General features: G+C 40.9%; 2 protein-coding genes across 2 annotated transcripts in view; one reads left to right on the forward strand and one right to left on the reverse strand.

Moving 5' to 3' along the window:
- TRAPPC12 (trafficking protein particle complex subunit 12) overlaps window positions 1-3,065 on the reverse strand; it is a 50,601-nt gene extending 47,536 nt beyond the window's left edge. The window contains exons 1-2 of the mRNA XM_071548392.1: window positions 3,005-3,065; window positions 709-1,925 (exon numbers count right to left, since the gene is read on the reverse strand). Of these exons, the coding sequence (XP_071404493.1) occupies window positions 709-1,920 (1,212 nt within the window). The 5' untranslated portion in view covers window positions 1,921-1,925; window positions 3,005-3,065. The remainder of the gene's footprint in view (window positions 1-708; window positions 1,926-3,004) is intronic.
- Window positions 3,066-3,085: 20 nt separating this feature from the next.
- EIPR1 (EARP complex and GARP complex interacting protein 1) overlaps window positions 3,086-24,194 on the forward strand; it is a 70,552-nt gene continuing 49,443 nt past the window's right edge. The window contains exons 1-3 of the mRNA XM_071548393.1: window positions 3,086-3,215; window positions 11,938-12,021; window positions 15,408-15,540. Of these exons, the coding sequence (XP_071404494.1) occupies window positions 3,174-3,215; window positions 11,938-12,021; window positions 15,408-15,540 (259 nt within the window). The 5' untranslated portion in view covers window positions 3,086-3,173. The remainder of the gene's footprint in view (window positions 3,216-11,937; window positions 12,022-15,407; window positions 15,541-24,194) is intronic.

Genomic DNA, 24,194 nt, shown 5'->3' on the forward strand with positions numbered 1-24,194 from the left:
CCTGAATAGATCTGACTGAAACTTCTCAAATTCTGAAAAAAATGCTTTATGCCTTCTCACCAGTTGGGAACTCTGACAGGAGAGGAAAAATGAGTTTCTACTACAATGTTTTCCACTTCATTATCTCATTTAGAGTGTTCCCCTTAATTTTGGGGTTATCCATTCCCAGTAGCTTGCTGCAGCACTCAATCCTTCTTACAGGTTATACCTTTCCACTGCTTAGGGAAGGCAGAAAGGATGGAATTTCAGTCAGTGTTAACATTATTGAGAACACTGTGAACATGAGCAAAAACACATTATTTCCCACTTAGTTGTAACAGTGAATTCCACAAACAAACAAAGCTGGCTGCTTTCAGACTGCTGTACAGCACAGAGATTTTGTAGGTATTCCAAATGGGAGCATTATCTCACTAGGAGGACAAGAAACAAAGTACTTAAAAATACAATCAGCTTTGGATTCAATGGAAATTGCCAACACTGGTTACCAAGGTACCCAACAAATGTCCCTATGAATAAATTAGATCTGGTTTTACCCCTTTTATGTACGAGTAGGCAGTGACACTGAACTTTCTCATTAGGTTTGAAGTAATACACACAAGGTGACCATCAGCAACAATATGAAGCACTGTGATATACAGACTATTGGACAGATCTTACACAGTATTTCTAACATATAATCATAACTAAGATGCAGTAACAGACTCTTACCTGGATATTATCAAATTTCAATCCAGGCATGGTTAGATTCTCTTTATCTATGAACATGGTGCTGTATTGCTGCGTGGCAACTGAAATGAGAACATTTCTTGTTTCCTCACTAGGAAGCCAAGCATCATTTCTTCTATCTAGTTCACTCATATTTAAGGCTGTGGCAAATGGGTCATCACTCCCAGCAAAAACAGCTTGGATTTGGGAGAATGGCTTGGGGGATTGAGATATTTCTAGAGACGAGGGAGGACCACCTGGTTCAGGTCTCCCGTTGCGCCCAGGGAAAGCAGGGTTAGATGATGCACAAGAACCATCTCCACCGTTAGAAAGAGAGGACATTTGTTCTGGAACTGAAGAGCTTGCATTGGGATTACTAACAGAAATAAAATTGGATGTGGTAAATGAATCAAAAAAATCAGAACCTAGAGTATTAGTGTTAACAGTGTCGCCAAAGAACTTGCTTAGACTAGGACTTGGCTGAACCACCTGTGGGTTGGACTTCACTGGAGTCTCAATTATACTACTAAAACTGGGAGATTTTACCATCTGAGGCTCAAAACCATCAGGCAGGAACAACTGTGGCTGGGTACTAACATTGTTTGCTTGGCTGAAGATGGTGCACACAGGAATAGGCTCAGCCTCAGAGGATGGTTTGCTTGTACTGGGTGACGATATTTGGTCCTCAGGTTTGTTTTCACTAATATTATTTGGTTTTATATCAACAGAAATGTTATTTTCCAACTTTGGTTCCTCCTTCACTGTTTCCTGAATTGACTCTTCTTTCAAAGATACCTGATCATCTGTTCCAATCTCAGAAATGTCTTTGGGTGTTTCTTCACGTTCAGTTTCACTCTCATTACTTAAAAACTCTTCTTTATCCACTTCTGGTTGTGTTTTTTGATTATCTTTAGCTTCCATTTGTTCTACAATCTCCTGAAGACAACCAAGTTCACCTGTATCATCCTCACTGTTGTTTGGTGAATCTGAAATTATGACGCTCTCCATCATTTGTTCATTAAGTTTATCTGCAAAATTAGTTGAGTCTTCTGACACAGTTTCATTCCCTTCAGACTCAAATTCATCTCCACCAAGATCAATGGTTTCCTCATGAAAAAGAACTTCGTCCTGAGTTTTCTGTTGAACTATGTCTCTGTTGTCATCTTCATCTGAGGTGTTCTTTGCATCCTTGGGATTGCTTTCATTATTCTCCATGGTAGCTGAAGAGGAAAAAGTCCCCACCAAAACAAGAATTAGTTTTAGTACTCAGGTATTGCTCAGGTGTCACAGTGAAACTCCTAAGTATCATACAAATACTGAAATTCTTGTTTTAAAAACATAGTAATTTCCCCATGTGACATCTTCCATTTAACATCTAACCACAGAATAAATTAATTCTGAAAATACATTCTCTCTCCATTCTTTCTGCACGTCGGAACAACACCAGGATTGAAGAGCAAATGCCTCCCACTAAACACAGGTGAACCAATATAATAGAATCATATCATGGAATGGTTTGGGTTGGAAGGGAACTGTGAAGATAAATCTTGTTCCGTGGCAGGGACACCTTGAGCTAGACCTGGCCTTGAACCGCTCGGGGAATGGGGATCACAGAATCACAGAATGGATTGGGTTGGAAAAGACCTCTGAGATCATCAAGTCCAACCCTTGGTCCAACTCCAGTCCATTTACTAGATCATGGCACTCTGTGCCACGTCCAATCTCAGTTTAAAAACCTCCAGGGATGGTGAATCCACCACCTCTCTGGGCAGCCCATTCCAATCCCTGATTACTCTCTGTAAAAAATTTTTTTTCGATATCCAACTTCAATTTCCCCTGGCAGAGCTTGAGCCCGTGCCCCCTTGTCCTATTGGTGACTGCCTATAACTGACGTACAACTTCCCAGGGCAACCTGTTCGAGGGCCTCGGCATTTGTTTCACCGCTCTCAAGACCAGCTGGGTCCCGTTCCAGCGGACAAGCGCTCGGTGGAGCTGCCGCGGCCCCGCAGTCGCGGGCCGGACTTGGCGCTGTCCCGAATCGGAGCTTGGCGCTGTCCCGGGCCGGGCTCGGCGCCACGGCGGGGGTCGGGGCTCGGCCTCTGCCAGGGCCCCCGCCCGGCGCAGCGCAGGGGCCGCCCCGCCGCCCACACGGGCACCCTCCGGCAGCGCGGGAGCCGCGGCCGCCTCCGCTCCGCTCTGCTCTCCCCCGTCCCGTCCCGTCCCGTCCCGTCCCGTCCCATAGATCCCATCCCATCCCATCTACCCCATTCCATCCCACATATCCCGTATGTCCCATCACCTCCCGCCGCTCCGTCCGGCGCCGCTCCCCCAGCAGGGCGCCTGCGCGCGGGCCGAGCCGGGCGGGGCCGCGCGCGCGCAGCTCCCGGAAGCGGCGGGCGACGGGGCGCGCCGAGGGCCATAAAGCATCGAGCGGCGGGGGCAGTGTTGGCGTGTGCTGAGTGGTCGCGATGGAGGACGATGCGCCGGTGATTTATGGGCTGGAGTTCCAGGTGAGCACGGCCAGAGGCTGAGAGAGGCCCGGCAGGTGCCGGTCCTGCCTCTGGAAAGGCAGTGGCTGCGGAGCCGCGTGTGTGTGGTGCGGCAGGGCAGGGTAGAGCCCGCCCGGCGCCCGCTGCTCCCCCGAGCCGGCACCGGCGGCGTGCGGGGCTCTGGAGCCGCGCTGGGGCTCGGCAGGGGCTGAGCGGGGCGGGCGGTCCCCCCTCCGGCCGGCGCTGTTTGCGGGGTTGGGACGGGGCTGGTCCCCCCGGGCGGCTCCTGCTCCTTCCCCCGCCGGAGAAGCCTTTGCTGGGCTCGGGAGTGGAAGGAAAACACCGTCTGTGTCAAAGAGATTCTTGTAGCTGATTCTGCCCTTTCAGGAAAAAAAGAAATAAAAAACGCCTTTGCAAGGAGAGAACATGAAACCATTTCCAGCAAATCGCGAATTTTAGTTGGTTACACCCTACGGAAAAGTTGTGGGTCTCTCACTGTGAGTTCCGTGTCTGTGCACGTGTCCCATTGGGCACATCTGCCCATCGTGTTGGTGTTCATGCCCATAAGGAAATGGAGCTGTCGATCTTAGGATTGTATCGGTTGTCTTCTTAGAGGAACACAGCTGTTGTGTTAAATAAAGTTTCTGCAAGTTGTGGGAAAACAGACAAGAAGGTAACTCGATGGGTTAGTGGGACCCTCATTCATGATTCCCCCAAATGGGTTTTATGCAGCTGTTATATGTGGGCAACAACTGGCTTATCATCGTTGCTACTGTAGAGTAATAACTGCAGAAAAAGCACAGCACTTCCTAACAGAGCAGTTCATTCTGCAGGAGATGAAGTAATATAAGTATCTACACATGCACTTATTTTTAGGCACCTTTCCTGAAATGCTGGTGGAAGGCAGTACATGGAGGTTCCTTATAACAGGTGTCTGGCTGCTCAGCTGGATGCTCTGTATTCCTGATTACACCAATACATCTCCTTAGCAAATTGTGTGGGGGTTTTGGTATTCCTCTTGTATAGGAGCTGGTATATAATATTCACCAGTACTAAATGTTGATTATATTGAAGTTTGATAATATGCTAACATTTTGTGATTGGCCAGAGATGGCTGTAACTCTTACTTAAAAATTAATAAAACTTTTTGCACAATATAATGCATATCCTGTACTTAATGAAATGTGTAGCTCCTTTCTAGTAGCCTATATATAGTATGTCTTCCTTAAATTTTGGAAGGCTGATTTGTGTGTTGTGGTGGCCCTCAACGGACCTGTGCCTCCTCCATCCCCAGACTCTGTATCTCCTGTGGACCTCTTCTTGTCTCTGAATTATCTAACAGGCTTGTCTGGCAGGAGGATAAAGAAAGTGTCTGCAATAAAAGGAAATTACTATTAGTACAGATCGCTCAGAGAGAAGGTGAGGAAAGGAGAGATGACTTATGGGTAAGTTGGAAGAGGAGCACAGAGGTGTAGGTTCTATTTGTGAACTCCATCAACTCTCAGTGTAGCTTTAAAACAAATTGCATCTCTGTGCTCTCTGAAAATGGAGAGACTGTAATGGAGGGACTTAAACCTAAAACTGCTCTGGTCTTTCCAAATTGCATCTCCAGGTCTAATAAATTTTTTTTAAGCCTTGTTTCTTCTGTGTTGCTAGATAATAATGGCTAGCAGCATCATCACAATTACTGCTTCTTGCCTGAAAGCATCTCTTCAGACTAATTTTTCAGCCAAGTTTGAAAAATTTTGTGTTTTTTTTTCTTATGTTTGGGGTGTTTTTTGTTGGTTTTTTTAATATATAAATTTCTAGTGTTTACTTCAGCTCTATGACAAGTTTATTCAAAGCTGTGCTGGTTTAAAGGTAAACTGGCAGGAGAAATGATCTCAACTCAAAAGAGATTAAAAGTCAGAGTTACAATTTACTAGAAAGAGTACAATAATTACAATGATAGAAAAATTTGGTTTAACCCCCAGAAACCTGATGTATAACCCAACACCCTGGGGCACAAACAGAGTGGTGTTTGTCAGCCCTGTGCTGAGCCCCACGTGGTCCCCTTGAGTCCAAAGTAAAAGGAAAGAAAAACCTGTTGGTGAGGATGATGGTCACAGTCTGGTTGGAAGTGGCAGTTAGTCCTGTTGATGTTCTGGTCCTCCTTTGGATCTGACAAGGGATACCAGAAGTTCCCAAACCCCAAGATTATGTACCCGCTGGTTCAGGTGGGAATGCCCAGTACCTCCCCCAGGGTGCAGGGAGTTTTGCAGTGGATGATTTAACTCTGTGAGTCATGGGGTGCTTTTGGAATCTTTGATGGTCTGTGTTGTTGCAACTGCCTGTTGTGCCAGTCCCTCATAGCCTATTGGACCCCTCAGCCTGGGTGTGAAGGTGCTGATGCCTCCCAGGAGGGGAGTCATCGCAGCTGACTGACTGGTGTGACGACAGAACCGTGGCCTGGCAGGGTTCTCTAACACCCAGCTTGCAGCCTGAGGGGTCAGGTGTGGCCTGGGCAGATGCTGCAAATGGTCCATTATTAACAGGCCATGAGAAATGAGACAGAGGGTGTAGAATACAGTTTTGGTTACACCCACGTAGTGATAAACTGGTCCTGGCTGCTGTAACTAGGACAAAAGTTGACATCTGAGATTACAAAGTAGTTAAAGGAATCTTTTTACTCCTGTTGCAAATAAAAATTATATCTCACTAAACCATGACATGTAGAAACTACAGGGGAGATGGCAGGCTGAGAAGCAGGGCATGGCTCCAGCAGTCAGTAAGAAGCTGTCTTTGGCCACTGACAAAGTATAGTCATGCAGATGTGCTTTTCATCTGATCCAACGTGGCCAGGTTTATAAAAACATAAAGCTGATTGCTCCTAGGGTCCTATCCACCAACTAACTTTAAATTCTTTTTGCATGGTTTCTGTTCACTTCTACATGCAGAATGTGTTCTAGTGTATTGGCCTAAGTAAGGTACCTTAGAGTAATGAACAATTAAGTTCTTCATTCTTTGATGAAAAAAAGAAAAGAAAAAAAAGGTTTAGTGAAATAGCCAAGTCTCACTTAGAAAAACATCACTCACAGAAAGTTCTAACACTTGAGTAAGAAAACCAAAGATATTCTGAGCCCTTATAGAACTATTTATCCCTACTTAGCATGTGTAACTACTGTGGAAAAAGTTTTAGCAAGTAACAGAAACAATTTTCATTTGTTCATTTGTTGTCTGTGGTCCAAGAGAGGAGGAAGCTAAACATCTAATAGCAAAACAAAAATAAAGCTAGAGATTAAGTCACTTTTCTGTGTGATTAGTTAAATTTTTGACCTGGTTAGTTCCTCTTGTTTTACTAGACATCTGGAAGTCCTTTTTGTGCTGTTCTGAATATTCATAGAAGTGCAAAATCATTCATTTTAGGAGTGGTTTTTTCTTTTATGAGTGAGTCTGTGAGCTGTATGAACATTTTACAGGCATAGCAATTATATGTGAATTTCAGGGGATGTGATTCTTTTTGTGACTTTTTTTAAAAGACTGTATGCCACCATAGTTGCTCTGATCATCTGACTGTAATGAAAGTGAGAAAATTACAGAGTGGATGGTGAATGAAAATACGAGATGCTACTTGAATTGAGGACTGAGCGATGTGACTGTGGCTCATGATGAATACAGGCAAACAACAGTAGCTGCAGAACATTTCACAGGATCACGGAATGTGCTGAGTTGGAAGGGACCCACAGGGATCATCAAGTCCAACTCTTGGCCCTGCACAGGACCATCCCCAAGAGTCACACCATGTGCCTGAGAATATCATCCAAATACTTGTTGATCTCAGGCTTGGTGCTGTGACCACTTTCCTGGAGAGCCTGTTCCAGTGCCCAGCCACCCTTTGGCGGAAGAACCTTTTTCCAATATCCAACTTAAACCTCCCCTGACACAACTTCGGGTCATTCCCTTTGGTTCTGTCACTGGTCACCACAGAGCAGAGATCAGTGGCTGCCCCTCCTCTTCCCCTCACAAGGAAGTTGTAGCTGCAATGAGGTCTCCCCTCAATCTCCTCTTCTTCAGGCTGAACAGACCAAGTGCCCTCAGCCACTCCTCATATGGCTTCCTCTTAAGACCCTTCACTGTCTTTGTTGCCCTCCTTTGGATGCTCCCTAACAGCTTAATAGCTTTCTCATACTGCAGTACCCAAAACTGCACAGAATGTTCAAGGTGAGCCCACTCCAGTGCAGAGTGAGACAATCTTCTCCCTCGACCAGCTGGCAATGCTTTGCCTGATGCCCCCCCGGACAATGTTGGCCCTCCTGGCTGTCAGGGCACTGCTGACTCAGATTCAACTTGCCATCGACCAAGACCCCCAGGGGCTTTTCCATGGCACTGCCTTCCAGCATCTCATTCCCCAGTCTGTACATACCTCCCGAATTGCCCCATTCCAGGTGCAGAATCTGGCCCTTTCCCTTGTTGAACTTCCCAAGGCTGGTGATTGCCCTTTCCTCTAATTTGTCAAAGTCTCTCTGCAGCACCTCCTTGCCTTTGAGGGAGTCAACAGCTCCTCCCAGTATTGTGTTGTCTGCAAACTTGCTTAGTGTCCCTTCCAGTCCTGCATCCAAGTCATTTATGAAGACATTGAAGAATATCAAAAGGTTGTTCTTCTAAAAAGAACCTTGATAAAATTCATCGATATCTCAGTTATAAAATGTGGTGAATGAGGCCCCAGGAGTATTGCTAAGTGCTGTTTTTTGTCACTGAAGTTATGTGCTTCTTGTCCAGTGTAAAGTTGATGTAGGTTTTACTGTCCAACTGGAGTACTTGGTATGTTCACCCTGTGTTGAATTTGGTTTCATTTTCAGGGAGTCACAATTTTCCCCATGCTATTGTTGAGGGTTTAAACGGTGTTATGGGTTTAGCCAGGTGGGCCTAAACTTAGGTTTTAAAGTTCAGATTAGGCCTGAAATTGTCAGCTGACTTGAGCTGGGCTGAGCTAGCCAACAGCTGACTTCTAGCCAATAATATTGTATTCCATACCATATTGCATCATCTCAAAAGGGGTAAGAGCCGGTGTGTGAGTGTGGCTTGGTTCAGTTGCTTCACAGCTGTGGTGCCAGCAAGACACTCTGCCATCCCAGGAGGGATGGGGAGGCCCAAGCCCGGAGCACCGGCTTACCATCATGTTATCTTAGGGAAGTAAAATGTTTGTTCTTAGCTTTTCTCTCTGCTTAAGGCTATCTCTGAAGAACCAACTTCTCTAGAATGATTTGTAGTTAAAATGGTAGAATTTGTGTTTACTGGGAAGTGGGAAGTTATTTCTTGTTATATGTAACTTGTGTAAGTGTGTGTTATGTTGTGGTTTTCTCTTAATTTTCTCTTTTCTGTATAAATACATCTAGTTAGTTTCAGCATAAACCTGGTTTTGAGGAGTTTTTTTTCCTCTCCCTCTTCTTTTTCCCTTAGGTGGCTGGGGGGAGGAGGAACTCTTTTCTCTCTGTCCTGGACAGCTGGTGTTTTGCCAGCTCAACCCAAGACAAATGGTCATGTTTTCAGAGGGTGTGTAAAGCATACTCAATGTCTCAAAAAACTGCATTTGCCTTAGTTTAAAGCTGACTGGAAATGAGCAATGTGGAGAGGTGCTTTCTGGGATAGGTATTTGGCTCAAGCCTACATCTTACTTGTTTGAAAGCACGGGTGAGGGAAGAGAAGCATTACTTGTGCCCAAGAGTGATAATTATGGAACGTGTTTTTGGCACATTTAATGAATTTTCAGTATACCACAACACTGAGCTGCATTTCAGTGTGCCACACACCCCTGCTGTGTGTTACATATCAGAAGTACATAGACTTGCAAGGGAGCAGGATAATGAGCAGGAAGGAAGGATGGCAGAAAGCTGCCTGGCTGAGCACAGGACTGCACTGCACATGGACAACTCCAGCAGCACCCTGAGATGGGGTCTGGCTGAAGCAGGCTTGGAAAAAGTGCAGTAATGCTTTGTCAGAGTTTGTGTACTCCATTGTGTGCTTGTCCTGCTCCTTGAATAAGCAATACTTGGCCTATATTGTGTTGTCTGTTAGTGGTTAACAGGTTTTATGAGTCTGAATACACACTATTGATTTTTAGAACTTGCGTGTTTGCCGGAATAAGGGGAAACTTTATTTCTCTAAAGTCAAATATAGTTTTCTAGAATAAGAAACTTCAAGCAGTGCAAAATCCCAACTGAAATAGGTTGGTCAAAGGTCTCCTACAATGTGTGTATATCTGTGTCATCAGTATGTGTTGAGAATAGCTCAGCTGACCTACCTATGATAGAGTAGAAGGCAGGGGTAGGTTTATTAGAAAGGAGGCTAAAAGGGGCCCTCCTAGCAAGGTGAGTGTTTCACCTATGAGTTACTCAGGAAAACCTGCGTTGGCTGCATTCCCAGCATAGGAGCCTGTAGCTCCTGTTGGGAATGGTGTTCTTTTCCCTGGGAGAGCTTTTGTGGTCTCTTGTGAGTTCAGAAGGAGAGCAGCTAAACGGAATGTACATAACAATTTTGGTACAGCTTTAGCAGTGTCTTTGGAGGATTGATTATGAAAATTAAAACAGTTCAAGGAGCTACATGGTAGTCTGACTGAAATTCCAAGCTTTTGTGACAGTTTTCTTTCTTCTCTAAGATTACTTGCCTCATGAGTGCCAATCCTGTATATTTTAAACCTTTTGGGTTTAAAGTTTTACTGGGGGGGAAACAAAAGTAGCTAAGTAGCAAAGCTCTCTTCCCCCAAAGGTCTTCATAATGCATGAAGTGGATCAGGTGGAAAGTATTTCTTTTAGAACCCTCAAGAAGTCAGTAGATCTTGCTAATATTCGGTATGGTTCAGACTATTGACAAAACAAAGATACCAGTTATGTGACCTTGAAGGAACTGTTAAATGATGATAGTTATCTTTAGGGTTCATGATAAATGACTGGGTTTTCTGAGGATGACGGTGCTATGTAAGGTTTGTGTGAGGGTTGCATTTGTTGTTTTGAGGATTTACAGGATCTGTCAGCCTTTGGAATAGGATCAGTGTGCTAAATACTTCAGTGGTGGGAATTCTGTTGCTCTGAAAGACTTGGAGAAGGCAGCTGGCTGAAAGCATTGAAGGTCACTTGGACGTGTGTGCTGCCAACCCCTTCACTTTATCTACAGAGTCACTGCAGCTATTACAGCCCCTGAGAGAGAGTCACCTACTGTGGTGGGAGAAACAAGGCTGTCTTACCCAAGTAAAAATCAAAGTGTACTTACTTGAAAATTGAAATTATGCCAGAAGGCAAATATAATATTCGTGACATTGGCAGCCTGGGCTTGTCTGGGGGGGTCGGGGAACTTGTATTTTGCCTCAAGTTTGAGGCATCAGCAAATCCAGCTCCCCTCACCATCCCCCAAGTAGCAGTATTCTTGTTCTGGTTTTCAGCATAAGCAGATGGTCAAATAACTTTAAATTTGAACTTGGGGACTGCAAATATTGTGTTCTTACATTTTGTATTGAAACTTCATGGCTTGTTAGTACACATTGATTATATGAATTTCAAATGACATGTGGGTTGCAGCCCTTTTTTTTGTTTGTATGGAATGTAATACAAATATTCAGATGTTGGGTTCTGTTTTCTTGTGTGTTGATACCAAAGCAGTGCAATCATAGACTCATAGAGTCGATTGGGTTTGAAAAGACCTCCAAGATCATCGAGTCCAACCCTTGGTCCAACTCCAGTCCATTTACTAGATCATGGCACTCAGTGCCACGTCCAATCTGCGTTTAAAAATCTCTAGGGATGGTGAATCCACCACCTCTCTGGGCAGCCCATTCCAATGCCTGATTACTCTCTCTGTAAAGAATTTTTTTCTGATATCCAACTTAAATTTCCCCTGGCAGAGCTTAAGCCCATGCCCCCTTGTTCTATTGCTGAGTGCCTGGGAGAAGAGACCAGCCCCCACCTGGCTAGAACTTCCCTTCAGGTAGTTCTAGACAGTGATGAGGTCACCTCTGAGCCTCCTCTTCTCCAGGCTAAACAACCCCAGCTCCCTCAGCCTCTCCCACAGCACTTGTGCTCCAGTCCCTTCACCAGCCTTGTTGCTCTTCTCTGGACCCGCTCCAGCACCTCAATATCCTTTTTGAACTGAGGGGCCCAGAACTGAACACAGTACTCAAGGTGTGGCCTCACCAACGCAGAGTACAGGGGAAGGATCACTGCCCTGGTCCTGCTGGCCATGCTATTTTTGATACAGGACAGGATCCTATTGGCCTTCTTGGCCACCTGGGCACACTATTGGCTCATGTTGAGCTTCCTGTCAATTAGTACTCCAAGGTCCCTTTCTGCCTGGCTGCTCTCCAGCCACTCTGTGCCCAGCCTGTAGTGCTGCAGGGGGTTGTTGTGGCCAAAGTGCAGGAACAACCTTTTTTTTTGATGTTGTAGATAGCATATTTAAGAATTGTCCACTGTTCTCTGGAGTTTTTTTCAGTTGTTAAAGGAGAATTAGTTCAAAAGAATAGCTGTGGTGAATATTATCACTGTTATAATGAAGGCTAGGTAATATATTTGGCACTGCTGTGTTCTCCACACCTTATAAATGTGAAAAATTACATTAAAATGTATTAAGCAAAATGGATGTAATGGGCAGGAAAGTCTGCAGTTTCTAAGAATGTAAATGCTTAAAATGATAATTGATATATAAGCTTCAAGATTTTTGCTGAAAATAATGGATTGTATTATTGGACTTTTCTAATGGTTTTTTTTTCCCCTAGGCACGAGCTTTAACACCTCAAACAGCAGAAACAGATGCAATAAGATTTTTGGTTGGAACACAGTCTCTTAGATATGATAATCAGGTAATTTTTCTGTCAAATGTCATTCATAATTTTTCCCTCTTTTTTTAAATGTTTTTCCAATATAATTCCTCTTCCTTTCTACCCCTGTTAAATATAAACATTAAGTGATAGTTGAGTTGAAGACTTCTGTGAGTAAAATGTAAAGATATTGGTAAGGTTATATAGTCGAATGAAAGCTGTGTGTATTATCTGAAAATTAAATTGCAATTCCAAATTGTATGACTAAATCAGCTTGGTTCAGTAAAGAAACTGCCACATTTTGTTGCTTTGAATCTATAGAGTCTCTGGAACTGTCTTTAAACCACAGAAGACATGAAAATGAAAACAAAAGTCTTTAAGTCTTAATTGCCTCTAATGAGACTCCTGGTACATTCACAGTTAAGTGTATGTGAAGCTTCATAAACTGAATTTTTCCTCATTAATTATTGACAATCTGTGTCCTTTCTGATCATAAGTTTAACAATGCAAAATAACATTGGAGTGACTTTCATGACTCAGTTTCTGTTGGACTGTTTCTTCTGCAGTTAGGACTAAAAGACTTCTAATTGTACAGCAATTTTAATTTTTGTGACTAAGTTTCAGTAGCATTTGTACTGAAACAAGTTACTGAGGCTAGAGGAGTTAGAAAGCTGTATTGAATGCAGGTGGCAAGGCTTGGATAGCAGGGGAGCTGCAGTGGTGACCTCTGAGAAGAGGCCAGAGGTTTTCTGTGCCAGACATGGCTGGTCCCAGTGAATCTGCTCCAGGACACAGCTGAGTCAGTCAGCCTGGTGGCATTCCTGTGAAAACATTTAAGAAAAGGGAGAAAATGCTGGGTGGAAAGAGGAGGAGGGAGCGAAGTCTGAGAAAGCAGTGCAGGAAGTAACAGAGGTAAGACCAAGGGCAGGAGAAACAGAAGGTGCTTCATGCTGTAGCAGGTATCCGCTGCAGCAGCCTGTTGAGCACCTGTGCCAGAGCAGGTGGATATTCCTGAAGGAGCTGATTCCCATGAAGGCTCCATGTTGAAGCAAAGGAAGAGTGAGATGCAAAGAGCTTCAAAGGGAAAACAGTAAGTACTGCCCGTAACAACCACTGCCCCACTGGAAGGGGGTCAGAGCGGCTGGGCCTGGGATGCAGTTAAGCCTGGGACAGGGGAGAAAGAAAGTACTTGTTTATTTTAATAGGCAATAAATTAATTATTTCACCAAAGTCAAGTCTGTTTTGCATGGAACAGTAGTTAGTGTTCCCTGTCTACAGCTTCTTGCATAGCGTTCTCATTTTTGTTCTTCCTGGTTTTTCCCCCTGTCCTTGTGGGGAGGTGGTGTCTGGCTGGTAGCCAAGCCTAACACCACCACAGAAGTCCCCGGAATTGGACAGAGGGACCAATTCTTCTGAAAATGGATGGTAATGGACTACACAAAACTAACCCAGAGCCATAGCTCTGGGAGATGTAAACTGTCAATTCTCTGTAAAGTTTTGAGTTCCTTGCTTAATAGCAATACTGAATGAGACTCAAGGAAAAATTATTCCAAGGCATAAGGGGGATGGAGTATTCAGATTCTTTACATTTCAAGTAATACTTGTGAGAACAGTAACAAAAGAAGTGACAGGCAAACTTAGTTAAAAATATATACATCAACTTATATTTTTGATTGTGCTGTCTTTGATGTTCTTCAAATATTTGGTTATAATTTGGCTTTCTTACTGTGATTTCTATGGTGGTTTCACTAGCTGGGTCAACTAATTAAATCCTGATACAAAATTGTAGTTGAGAGGTTCTCACTTACCAGTTGATATCCAGGAGATCGTCAATAATTTAGATGTTCTGATTTAGGTTAAGTTTATTGGACATATACTATGTATTTCAGAAATATATTACATCTTTAAATAGGCTTTTATTTTTCCATTGAATAACATTAACAATAGAAATGCAGGATAATTCCTAGTGTATTAACAAATGCTTGGAGGTTATTGGCCTTTAGCTGTGCCTCAGGCTATCATTTCCTCTCAGCTAGTTGCTAATCCCCAAGAAGTGCCCTAGGCCTCAGCTCATTATTGCTTAATTCAGCACTAGGTTCTCTAGATTTGTTTAAAAACTTTTTTAGTTACCTGACTAAACTTAGGAGCTTGCTTGCAACCTTAAGTACTCACCAAGTACTGCTCAGTGAGAGATTTTACCATGTGCATATTATTTCTTCTGTTCTGGTCATGGGCAGGTGTAGTGCAAATGAAAGAGCAGTAATTGTACAGCTGGCATGAGAACTTTTGCCTCATTGAGGTTTATTGCTGTATGAAGCAATTTTAGCTATTCATAGAAGAATATATTTAGGTGGAAATACTTTCTTATTAACACTGGTATTTCAAAGGAAAGAAAAATCCTTAGATGATTTTATATTCTGTCAATATTTTACATATTGCTAGTGTGTACTACTTACCATTTGGTTCTCATAACTTGCTGGAAATGGTTTAAGTAGTTTCTCTGAGGTACTGTGTTCTGCAGAGTGTAGTTTTGGAACTTTTGTCCTTAGTACTTTGATTGTTGCTAAAGTGAATCCATTGGAAATACTCAAGTATGTGCCTTACTCTTATCTCTCTCATTCTCAGAACAGAGTTATTTTCAGTCTTGTGTTTTAGAACCTAAAATAGTAGTTTTCATGATTTATATAATGCATAGATAGCATCCCCTGTACTCAGCACTGGTGAAGTGACACCTCAAATCCTGTGCTTGCTTTTGGGCCCCTCACTGCAAAAAGACATTGAGGTGCTGAAGAGTGTCCAGAGAAGGGCGACAGAGCTGTTGAAGGATCTGGAGCACAAGTCTGAGGGGCAACTGAGGGAGCTGAGGTTGTTTAGCCTGCAGAAAAGGAGACTGGGGGTGGGCCTTATTGCTCTCTGCAATTATCTGAAAGGAGGTTGTAGCCAGGTGGGGGTTGGTCTCTTCTCCCAGGTAACAAGTGACAGGACAAGCGAGAGGAAATGGCCTCATTCCCCTCAGCAAGGGACTTGGGTTGAGCTGCCAACAGAGACTCCAAACAAGGAATGAGGTTAAACTGATCTTTTTTGAAAGACAAGAGAACCGGTCTTTAAGATGGATATGCAGTTTTCAACGTAGATGGATAGTGTCCTAATTCCTGAGTAGGTTCCTAGATTCAAGGCAATAAATGAAGCTTTAAGTTGAAAACTGAGAATGAGCATGATCTTTCCTCAAAACAGGGGAATTGCTTGTGTTTTCCTGATAAAGTTAATCCTGCATGAAATCAGTGATATAGTAAATTGTTAGTATAAGAATTAATTAAAGTAGAAATTGGTTATAAAAATCTCATTAAATTGTTCTGTTAGTCATCACATATAATTGACCCACAGGAAAACACTAGAAACACTAATGTTCTATTTTCCTATATTTGCAGATTCACATCATAGATTTTGATGATGAAAACAACATTATAAACAAAAATGTTCTCCTTCATCAAGTGGGTGAAATTTGGCACATTAGTACCAGTCCTGCAGACAAAGGTGTACTAGCAACGTGCTACAATAAAAGTAAGTCCTTTTTAAACATGTTCATCTTGTTAAGGTGTTTTGATATTTTTGAATGTGCAAAGTTTGAATGTCTAGCTATGTGTAAACACTTTAAATTGGAATTATCAAAATAGACATTGTTCAAAAAATCTGCTGTACTTTTACGTATACCTCATTAGTGTCATGTCCTTAGGTTACCTTTGTTAGAAGTCAGCTTGTTAGATTCCTCTTAAGGAAAGCAACAAAGTATACTTTGTTTCCCCAGTGAATCACAGAATATGCTGAGTTGGAAAGAACCCACAAGGATCATGGAGTCCAACACTTAGACCTTCACAGGACCATCCCCAAGAATCACACCATGTACCTGAAAATATCCAAACACTTTTAGAGCTCTGTCAGGCTTTGTGCTGTGACCACTTCCCTGGGGAGCCTGTTCCAGTGCCCAACCACCCTCTGGGTGAAGAACTTCTTTCTAATATCCAGCCTGAATCTCCCCCAACACAACTTCAGGCCATTCCCTTGGGTTCTGTCCCTGGTGACCAGAGAAAAGAGATCAGTGGCTGCTCCTCCTCTTCCCCTCACAAGGAATTTGTAACTGCAATGAGGTCTCCCCTCAGTCTCCTTCAGGCTGAACTGACCAAGTGCACTCAGCTACTCCTCATAAAGTTTCCCTTCAAGGCCCTTCACCATCTTCATTGCCCTCCTTAGGACACTCTCTGAGAGCTTAATATCTTTCTTATATTGCAGTAACCAAAACTGCACATTATTAATAGCTATTTTTGAAGTTGCGTAGAGATCTTAAAATGTGGCATTGAAGAGAAGTGGAATTATGTATGTTTTGCATTTTCTAGCTCACTAAGTAAGGTAATGGTGTAGGGTGAAATACAAAATAAATTTAAATTTCCTCCTTGATATTGGGAGAGATACTGAGTTTTCTTTTGCTTACTCACGCTTACAGGTAGTTAGCACAACCAAAGTATGAGTAAGGTCTTATGTTACTACATGAAAAAAAGATGCAGCAGGTGAAAAGAGAAGAGTACTTTTTGACATCTCTCCTGATATTTATTTTTTGTTAAGAGGAACTTGCCTTTTATGTAGGGAGTTTAGGGAACATAAAAAAAATTAAACGCAGTGACATCTTTCAATAGTATCCAGTTATCATCCCCTGTAATGTTATCTAGACATTCACACTCTTGTTTACTTTTTACTTGATGTCTTGACAGTTAATTCTAAGGCACAGACAACACCAGCAATCTTAGGGTATGTTTTGAAATACAACTGATCTGATGTAATTTACTTCTCTTTTCTCTTGTAGGGATAAAACTTAGGAAAACAGTGTATGCAAAGCCTTTTGTTGATTTCTGCTAATTGTTAAGAATTGCATGAGGGAAATGGACAGGCATATTCAGCTGATAACAGCTGGTTATTTTTGGGGTCAAGAATCAAATGGAAAGTTTAAGCCATCTCTGAGTATCTGAGGAAGATGGTGATGTAATAATATTTGGAAGTTTTTACTGATCTGGTTGAGAGATGCCTTGATGTAACAGAGCTCTTCATCAAAACTCGAAAAGTCTCCTTGGATGGACAAGTTCCTACAAGTTTGGGTTTTTGTTTTTTTTTTTTCTTTTTATTTCAAAGAAGGCATTTTTACTTTTGTCAAGTCCCTCACTATCATGCTTATATCTGAAGCCTTTTTTTCATATGTGTGGATGTGTATTGGGTTTTTTCCTCCTGAATCCTACAGGTTGTAGGCCTCCTTCAGAAGCAGAAACAATCTGCCCCTGTCACTCTCTGCAAGAACTACATTTTCTTTTCGTCTTCCCTCATGGATATGTGAAATATTTTTACTTCTCCTTGACACATGTGAGTTAAAGAGGCATAGGAGGTAGAAGAGCAAAGTCTTGTACTCATGACTCATAATAGCTATGCTTTCATGTCAGTAAAAATTGATTTCCTTGTTGTCCACTAGATTATTTTCTTTAAATTCTGACTTCAGATGAATTCATGGTTGTTTTTTTCCATAAATGGCTAAATTTGCAGCAACCACAATTCAGTCATTATTTTGAGATGAGCTTTTGGTTTTTAGAAACTACTCCAAGATCTGTCAAAAGTGTGCAAAGTACAGCACATTTCAATGATTGGATGTAGACTCTCCACTCTTACATTTGGCACGGAGGTCAAATAAGAATTACTGTCTTTTTACATAAAGCCTATATCAATATTTACTATTTACTGACATTGATTCTGCAATATTTTAAATTCTTATGCTCACAAGAAAAGAAACTTCCCTAAAAGTAAAACAAGATGGCTTAGATACCTTTCTTATTCACTAGAAGTCACAGGGAAATTTAAATTCTTGCTGAATATGCAGTTTGAGAGCTATATTCTCTAAACAGCCAGTAAAGTTCAGATAAATGCTGCTCTGTGTGCTTTGTTCAAGATATTTTACTGGGGTATCGATGTACAATTAGGTTTCAAAGAGAAAAATAACTTCCTAACTCTAAAGTAAAAATTAGGAAAACTCTTCCTTGTTAGCACAAGTATTTACTGCTTTGTCTAATTTTGACATTGAAGAGATACAAGGCTTTATTAATGATGCATTCTCAATTATGACACCAACTAAAATAATAGTGATTTCAATAGCATTGGAACAATCTTTGTGTATTAACTAGAAATTCTGTTTTTTGGCTATTTTGTCTTTATACAAAGAAAAGATTATGGAACTGTTTCTGCACACACATTAAAAATACTGACTTAGACAAAAAGGTGAATCTTATTTGACTCAGTTCCTGCCTCGATTATTGTGGTCCCCCCTCCCACCAATCATGGATATATCGCTTACATAATTTATACTACTACTACTGATGTTATAGGAAGATGATTTTATTATCAATTGATAGGCTTACTAGTTATATATAATCTTGCCTAACCTTCAGAAAAGATCATGAATTTACTATGCTGGAGGCACAGCACTTGCCTATACTGCATATTTCTAACATACTCAGCAATATTTATGCTAGAAATATATTAAGACCATTCCTGTGTAACTTGCATTGCTAACAGACAAAAGGTATCTTAAGAAGACACTGAGAAGTAACTTCTTTTGCAAATACATTTGGCAGCTATTTGTGGTGAGCATTAGGGCTGTTGTATTTTCTCCCAGATTCCTTAACTTAAGGGAAAAAAGTTCATAAATATGTGAAAGAAGTAAGGTATAAGAGGAGAAAAGAAGGATTAAAGTCTAAGTATCTTGGGGACAGAGGAAGAAAGTTTTGTAAAATGAATACTTGAGATATCTAGATGAACTCATTCACTATTAGTCAATTTTGTGACGCAATGCATCATTTTCTCCTTTACTATGGAAATTCAGCTGAATTAAAATAGGGGTGTGGTGTTTCTTTTTTTTTACCTCTTGAACAGAATAAGATTGCTACTGACAGTTTTGAAGTAGGTAAAAATTAAGGGGGCAAATGAGTTTGGTATTCTTTGAGTTTTAGAAGTTAAATCAGACTTAAAGTTCAGTATGATACAGATTAGGCTTAAAAAAAAAGCCAAAAAGGATGGATTCGTGTAAGAATGACACAATTTACAGAGGGCAAGTGACAAAATGGCAATAAGCTAGAGTGCTACTGTTGCATTTTAATTGCCTAGTCTTTGAAAATTTAATGTTGTTACTTGCCTCTGATATTTATTAATATCATAAAGTTACGCTCAGCAGTGTAGAAATCAAATAATTTGCTTTACAGTAGCCCAGAATTAAAATGGAGCATTTTCTATTTAGTGGAAAATCCTTGTTAGAACAATTCTAGAACTTCACACCTTCCTTCTTTTTTGCTTTGCTGACTAGCTGTAGTCATTCAACTATTCTTCTTATTTCTTTTCTTTAAATTAAAATGTGACAGGAGTGACACTTCTAAAAAGTGAGTATGGGAGGTGACAAAGTAATTAAGGAGATTATAGCATTTCTTACTAGAAATGCGCTTTCAGATGTCAGAAAGAAAGAATGATTGGGTGGGGTGAGGGTCAAGAATGTACCCTCCAAATAGCAATATAAACCAATGAGAATAACAGTATGCTGAATGTAAGTTTAAAAATGAACTTTGAGATGTTGATAGTTATCCAAGTTCTTTTTGAGTTGTTTCAAATTGTGCTGGCAAAGTAAACAAAATGATTATGCTGATTGTTTATGCAGTTGCGAATTGGGTTGCAAGGGTATTTTCACAGCCACAAGAGTACCTTTATGTAATTGAAAACTTGAAAATTAGCATGTGACAATATATGCCACAAAAATAACGGCATTAAAGTCTGTTGTCTGGAATTATTTACTCTAATGTTGTCAAGCAGGTGTGGAAAGTGTGTATGAGAGCTATATCAACATTGAAAACAAGAAGAGAACAACCCTTGTGAGAGATAGAACCTGCTGACTGTAAAAGTCTTAATGTTTAATAATCAGGTTTTGGTTATCAGCCAGTTGGCTGCTCTTGTGGGTTATTAGGGTTTCTTTGGTGGGGGAAGGGTTGGTGGTGAGTTTTTGTTTGGTTTTGGGTTTGTTTTTATTTACAGCAGTATTGCTATAGCGATAGTTTTTTGTGGAAATTATAACCCACAGAGTAAAATAAATAGTCTCAGGATATTAGACTATTTTAAGGTTATATATATATTCCAATAACTTGAACAGGGCCATAGCATTGACTTACAGACTGGCTTGCAGTAGCTCCTGCTGTGAAATTGTGAGCATGTTCCCTGAGCAGTTCTGGTTGGGCCACCTGGCATTTTCACACAGCGATGCCCAGAGGCAGTCCAATGAAGTCCTGAATAGCTGGAGTGTAGCCATCATCTTTCAACTTGCCCTATAAAAAATTTGACCTTAACCTGTTCTCAGTGCTGGAGACCTGTACCTGACTTTAAGTTGCCAAAAAAATAAAATACCTGTCATGGTTCTCCACTGCAGGCTTATATAAAATACACTGATTGTTTGTTTTGGAGAATGTATTGCAAGGAAACACGCACGTACTTCACAAATTAGACAAAAGACATGATAAAGATGTATATGAAATAGAATAAGGTATGCAGATCCAGTCAAGAATTTCTGTTCTGCTAATCTCAACGATGTGGTGATTCTGTTTTGCAGCTTATTCCACAAAATAAAGAGTAATCATTTTAGAGAAAATTTCATCCTTCTAGAGAAGATATTTTGATTATATTTTTTTTGTACAGTATTTATGCAATGTCTAGTGACATGGGGTGGTCATGTTGTGTTTAGGATCACAAGGTATTTTGCAGATATGTCTTAAAGAATGTTGATGAATTAAAGTGAAAGCTTCATCCTTCCCTGTTTGAAGGGAATGTTTAATTATGGGGTATTAGGTGCACTCACTGAGGAAAAATAAATTCTAAGGATCATAATTGACTAATTAATACTAACTCTTGCTTCTGAAGAGGGTACTTTTTTCCAGCTGCTTTCAGTTATCAAATGCTGAATGAGATCATGGACCAGGAGTTGTTTGTCAGCTTAGTGATTTCTGAGTTAATACAGAGGTTCCAAGTTGAGGTTTAACAAATGGTCATATTTTGACTCATTGAAAGGGAATAATTAAACTCTTAAATCATGTCAGTAAGTCATGTATAATATACTAAAGAATTTTTTCAGGAGTTGCTTGATTTCCCCTCCCCCCCTTCCCCATACTTTTCATCACTGAGTGGTCTTCAGTAGAACTTTGCAAGAAATTGGGTTTTTTTATGACATTGAGACCATAGGCAGTCCTGAGGAAAGATCCTAGTGTCCACTTGCTGTCTGGTACGTCTGTGATCCTTGATATGTGTGAATCCAGTCTTAGTAAGGACTATTAAAAAACTTACAGCTATTTTGAAGGAAGGAGGTTTTTCACAATTCTTTATCCTGTACTGCTTGGACAAGTTTGCTCATCAGTTACTACTCTTAGGATTTTTCTTCTTAAAAATTCCTGTGGGAAAAGAGCATGAGAGACATGTTATGTACATACAACAACACATGGATATGCAAGGCCAACAAAAAGAAATATGTGAATTTGTGTTCTACATAGCATAGATTTTTTTTAATAAGATGACAGTCTTAAAAACATTAGGAAGGTCATCTGGTTGCACCCTTCCTGCCATGGGCAAGGATACCTTTCTCTAAACCACATTGCCCAAAGCTCCATCCAACATGGCTTTTAACACTACTACTGCTTCTTTGGGCAATGTGTTCCAGAGCCTCACCACCCTCACAGTAAAGAATTTCTTGCTAATATGTAATCTAAACCTCTGCTATTTCAGTTTGAAGCCATTGCCCCTTGTACATATCACCAGATGCCATTATAAAATTACCCTCTCCAGCTCTTGTGTAGGTCCCTTTCAGTACTGAAAGGCTGCTATAAGTAGTTCATGAAGGAAATGCTTCAATAATATATTTAAAAAAAAGAAGTAGAAAAATAAGCCCTAAACTTTTTAAATGCTCACTGCTATCTGAACTGAGGAAGAACTCCTGAGATATGATTCTTTATCTCCCAAATCGTTCAGGAGGAAGGGGAGCCTGGTTATCCTGTTTGACTGTCAGAATACCATTTGCCTGTACAGAATTAAATGTTCTTGGATGTAACTGTCAGTTCTAGTGGAAAACTGATGGAGGTGGGGAAAAATAGGAATAACACAATTATCTCATTTGTTAGTGTGAACTATTTTTGTTATGAAGTGGATGGGTGAGGTGAAGCGAGTTGTTTTACCTTTCAGCTGCTGTTTCTGCAAAAGTTAACCTTGTATGTATATAAGAACTGCCCTTAAGTTTTCCTTCCAAATGGAACAGTGCCAAGGTATTCAACAGGTTCATCTGTATCAGTATTATGACTCCTAGAGCAGTTCCAGGAGATGTGTAGAACAGCATAAACAGAACTATAGATGAGTTTCTAATCTCTCTTTGAGACTCATCTGCCACAAGCTTTTGAAACATTAATTTCCAGTTGGCTACTCGCTGGCCAAGCTCCACACCTTTTCTTTTAAGACTTTTACTGTTTCAGTTAGTGTCGGTTCTAAAATTGTGAGATTTGGCCTGTAATAACAATTCTTTCACCTTGCCCCTGCTTTTCTGTTTTTGTGAACTTAGATAATGTTCTTCCCAAGGTGCTTTCCTTCCAAATTAACTAGTCCTAACCTGTTGGACATCTGATATGGCCGTTGCTCTGTGGTCTTCATTTATGTTGCCTTTCTCTGACTCTACCATGCCCTTCTTTCGGTGGCATAGCCTAGAATTGCACTCTCTATCTGAGATGGGCATATCAGGTTTTTATGGGGCTCTGAAATAATCACTTCTCTTTTGCTCTCAGTGCCCTTTGTAAGGATACCCAATACTTTGCTGACTTCCATAGCTACTGCTGCACAGGAGGCTCGAAGAACTGTCAGTCTTAATACAAAGAGCTTTTTTCTGAGTTCTAATTACAGCTCAGAGTGCAGTATCATATTGGAATGGCTTAAATTTTTTTCTCTATGTGCATCAATGAGCTTTTGTAAGCAGAGAAGGTCATCTTTTACTTCTATAACTACCAAATTTCTTTGAGTCTTTCAGTTTTGGCATGCAATAGAATTACCTGAGTGTGGTGTGTCAGCTCAGTAAGACTAGGTGTTGACACTGTGACACTAATAATGTTGTTTGAGGAGCTCACAGTAGAATGTCTCCTCTAGTTGTAACTTTAGACTTTCAGATAAATCTTAGTTTTAAATGTATGGGATAAAACTGCATCAATTTCTTTCACTCGGAAGAGGAAAAACTAAATTTAAAGCAGAATCTCTACCAAACATAATAATTTTCTATGTTGCTATCTTCTTTTGTGTTTGTGCTTTTCCTTTCTTCCCTTAAGAATTAAATTTCTTATTCAAATGCATGGGAATATATGTGGAAACAGATTTATTTTCCTAGAGTAAATGTATTTTTAAACTCTTAAAAACTAGTCTGGGCTTCCATTATGTGTAGAGACATGGAAAGCCACCAGAGGGCAAAAGGAAGTGCAAATGGAGAAGGCTGCAACTTTTCACATGTAGGCAGGCATGTGTGTGCACACATCTCACTTTTCAGTTTTATTCTTCCAAACAAGATAGATGCCATAGTGCAGCAGTTATGAAGACTTGAGGTAAATAGCTTGGGTTTGTCGATCCAGGGTGTATACGGCAAGCACGAAACTGGTGTTTAATTTTGTTGAAAAGTAAAACAAAGTTTGCATTTAAAAATCTGTTATTTTAAAACATTAAATATGCTATGAGTTATGGCTCTCTGGAGCCTTTCTGCAGACAAAACTCATCAGTAAGGATACTGGAAATAATGCTGCTAGTAAGGCTTCAACTGCTTAGTGTTGAAGACAGCAGGTGACACTTTGCTGTAGTGGAAACACTCTGTGTTGGGAAATTATTTGTACAGCTATGGGATATGCCACAGTCATTAAAATGGGGAGGGAAGTTTAATGCATCTTTAAATATTCCCCAGTGCTTTTCTTAGCAGTAGGGATGTACAGGAAAAAGTTTATTCCCATAGTTTAAGGGAAGAAATAAATGCTCTTAGTGTTCTCCTAGTGTTCTTTGTAGCTTGTAATCATTTTTTGCGTTCTGTTTTCTGTGGCCTTCTTCCTACCATAAAGAGAGGGCAAGCCTGCTTTAGCTTCCCCATATCCCAT

Source organism: Pithys albifrons, chromosome 2, assembly GCF_047495875.1.
Source record: "Pithys albifrons albifrons isolate INPA30051 chromosome 2, PitAlb_v1, whole genome shotgun sequence".
Taxonomy (NCBI): Eukaryota; Metazoa; Chordata; class Aves; order Passeriformes; family Thamnophilidae; genus Pithys; species Pithys albifrons.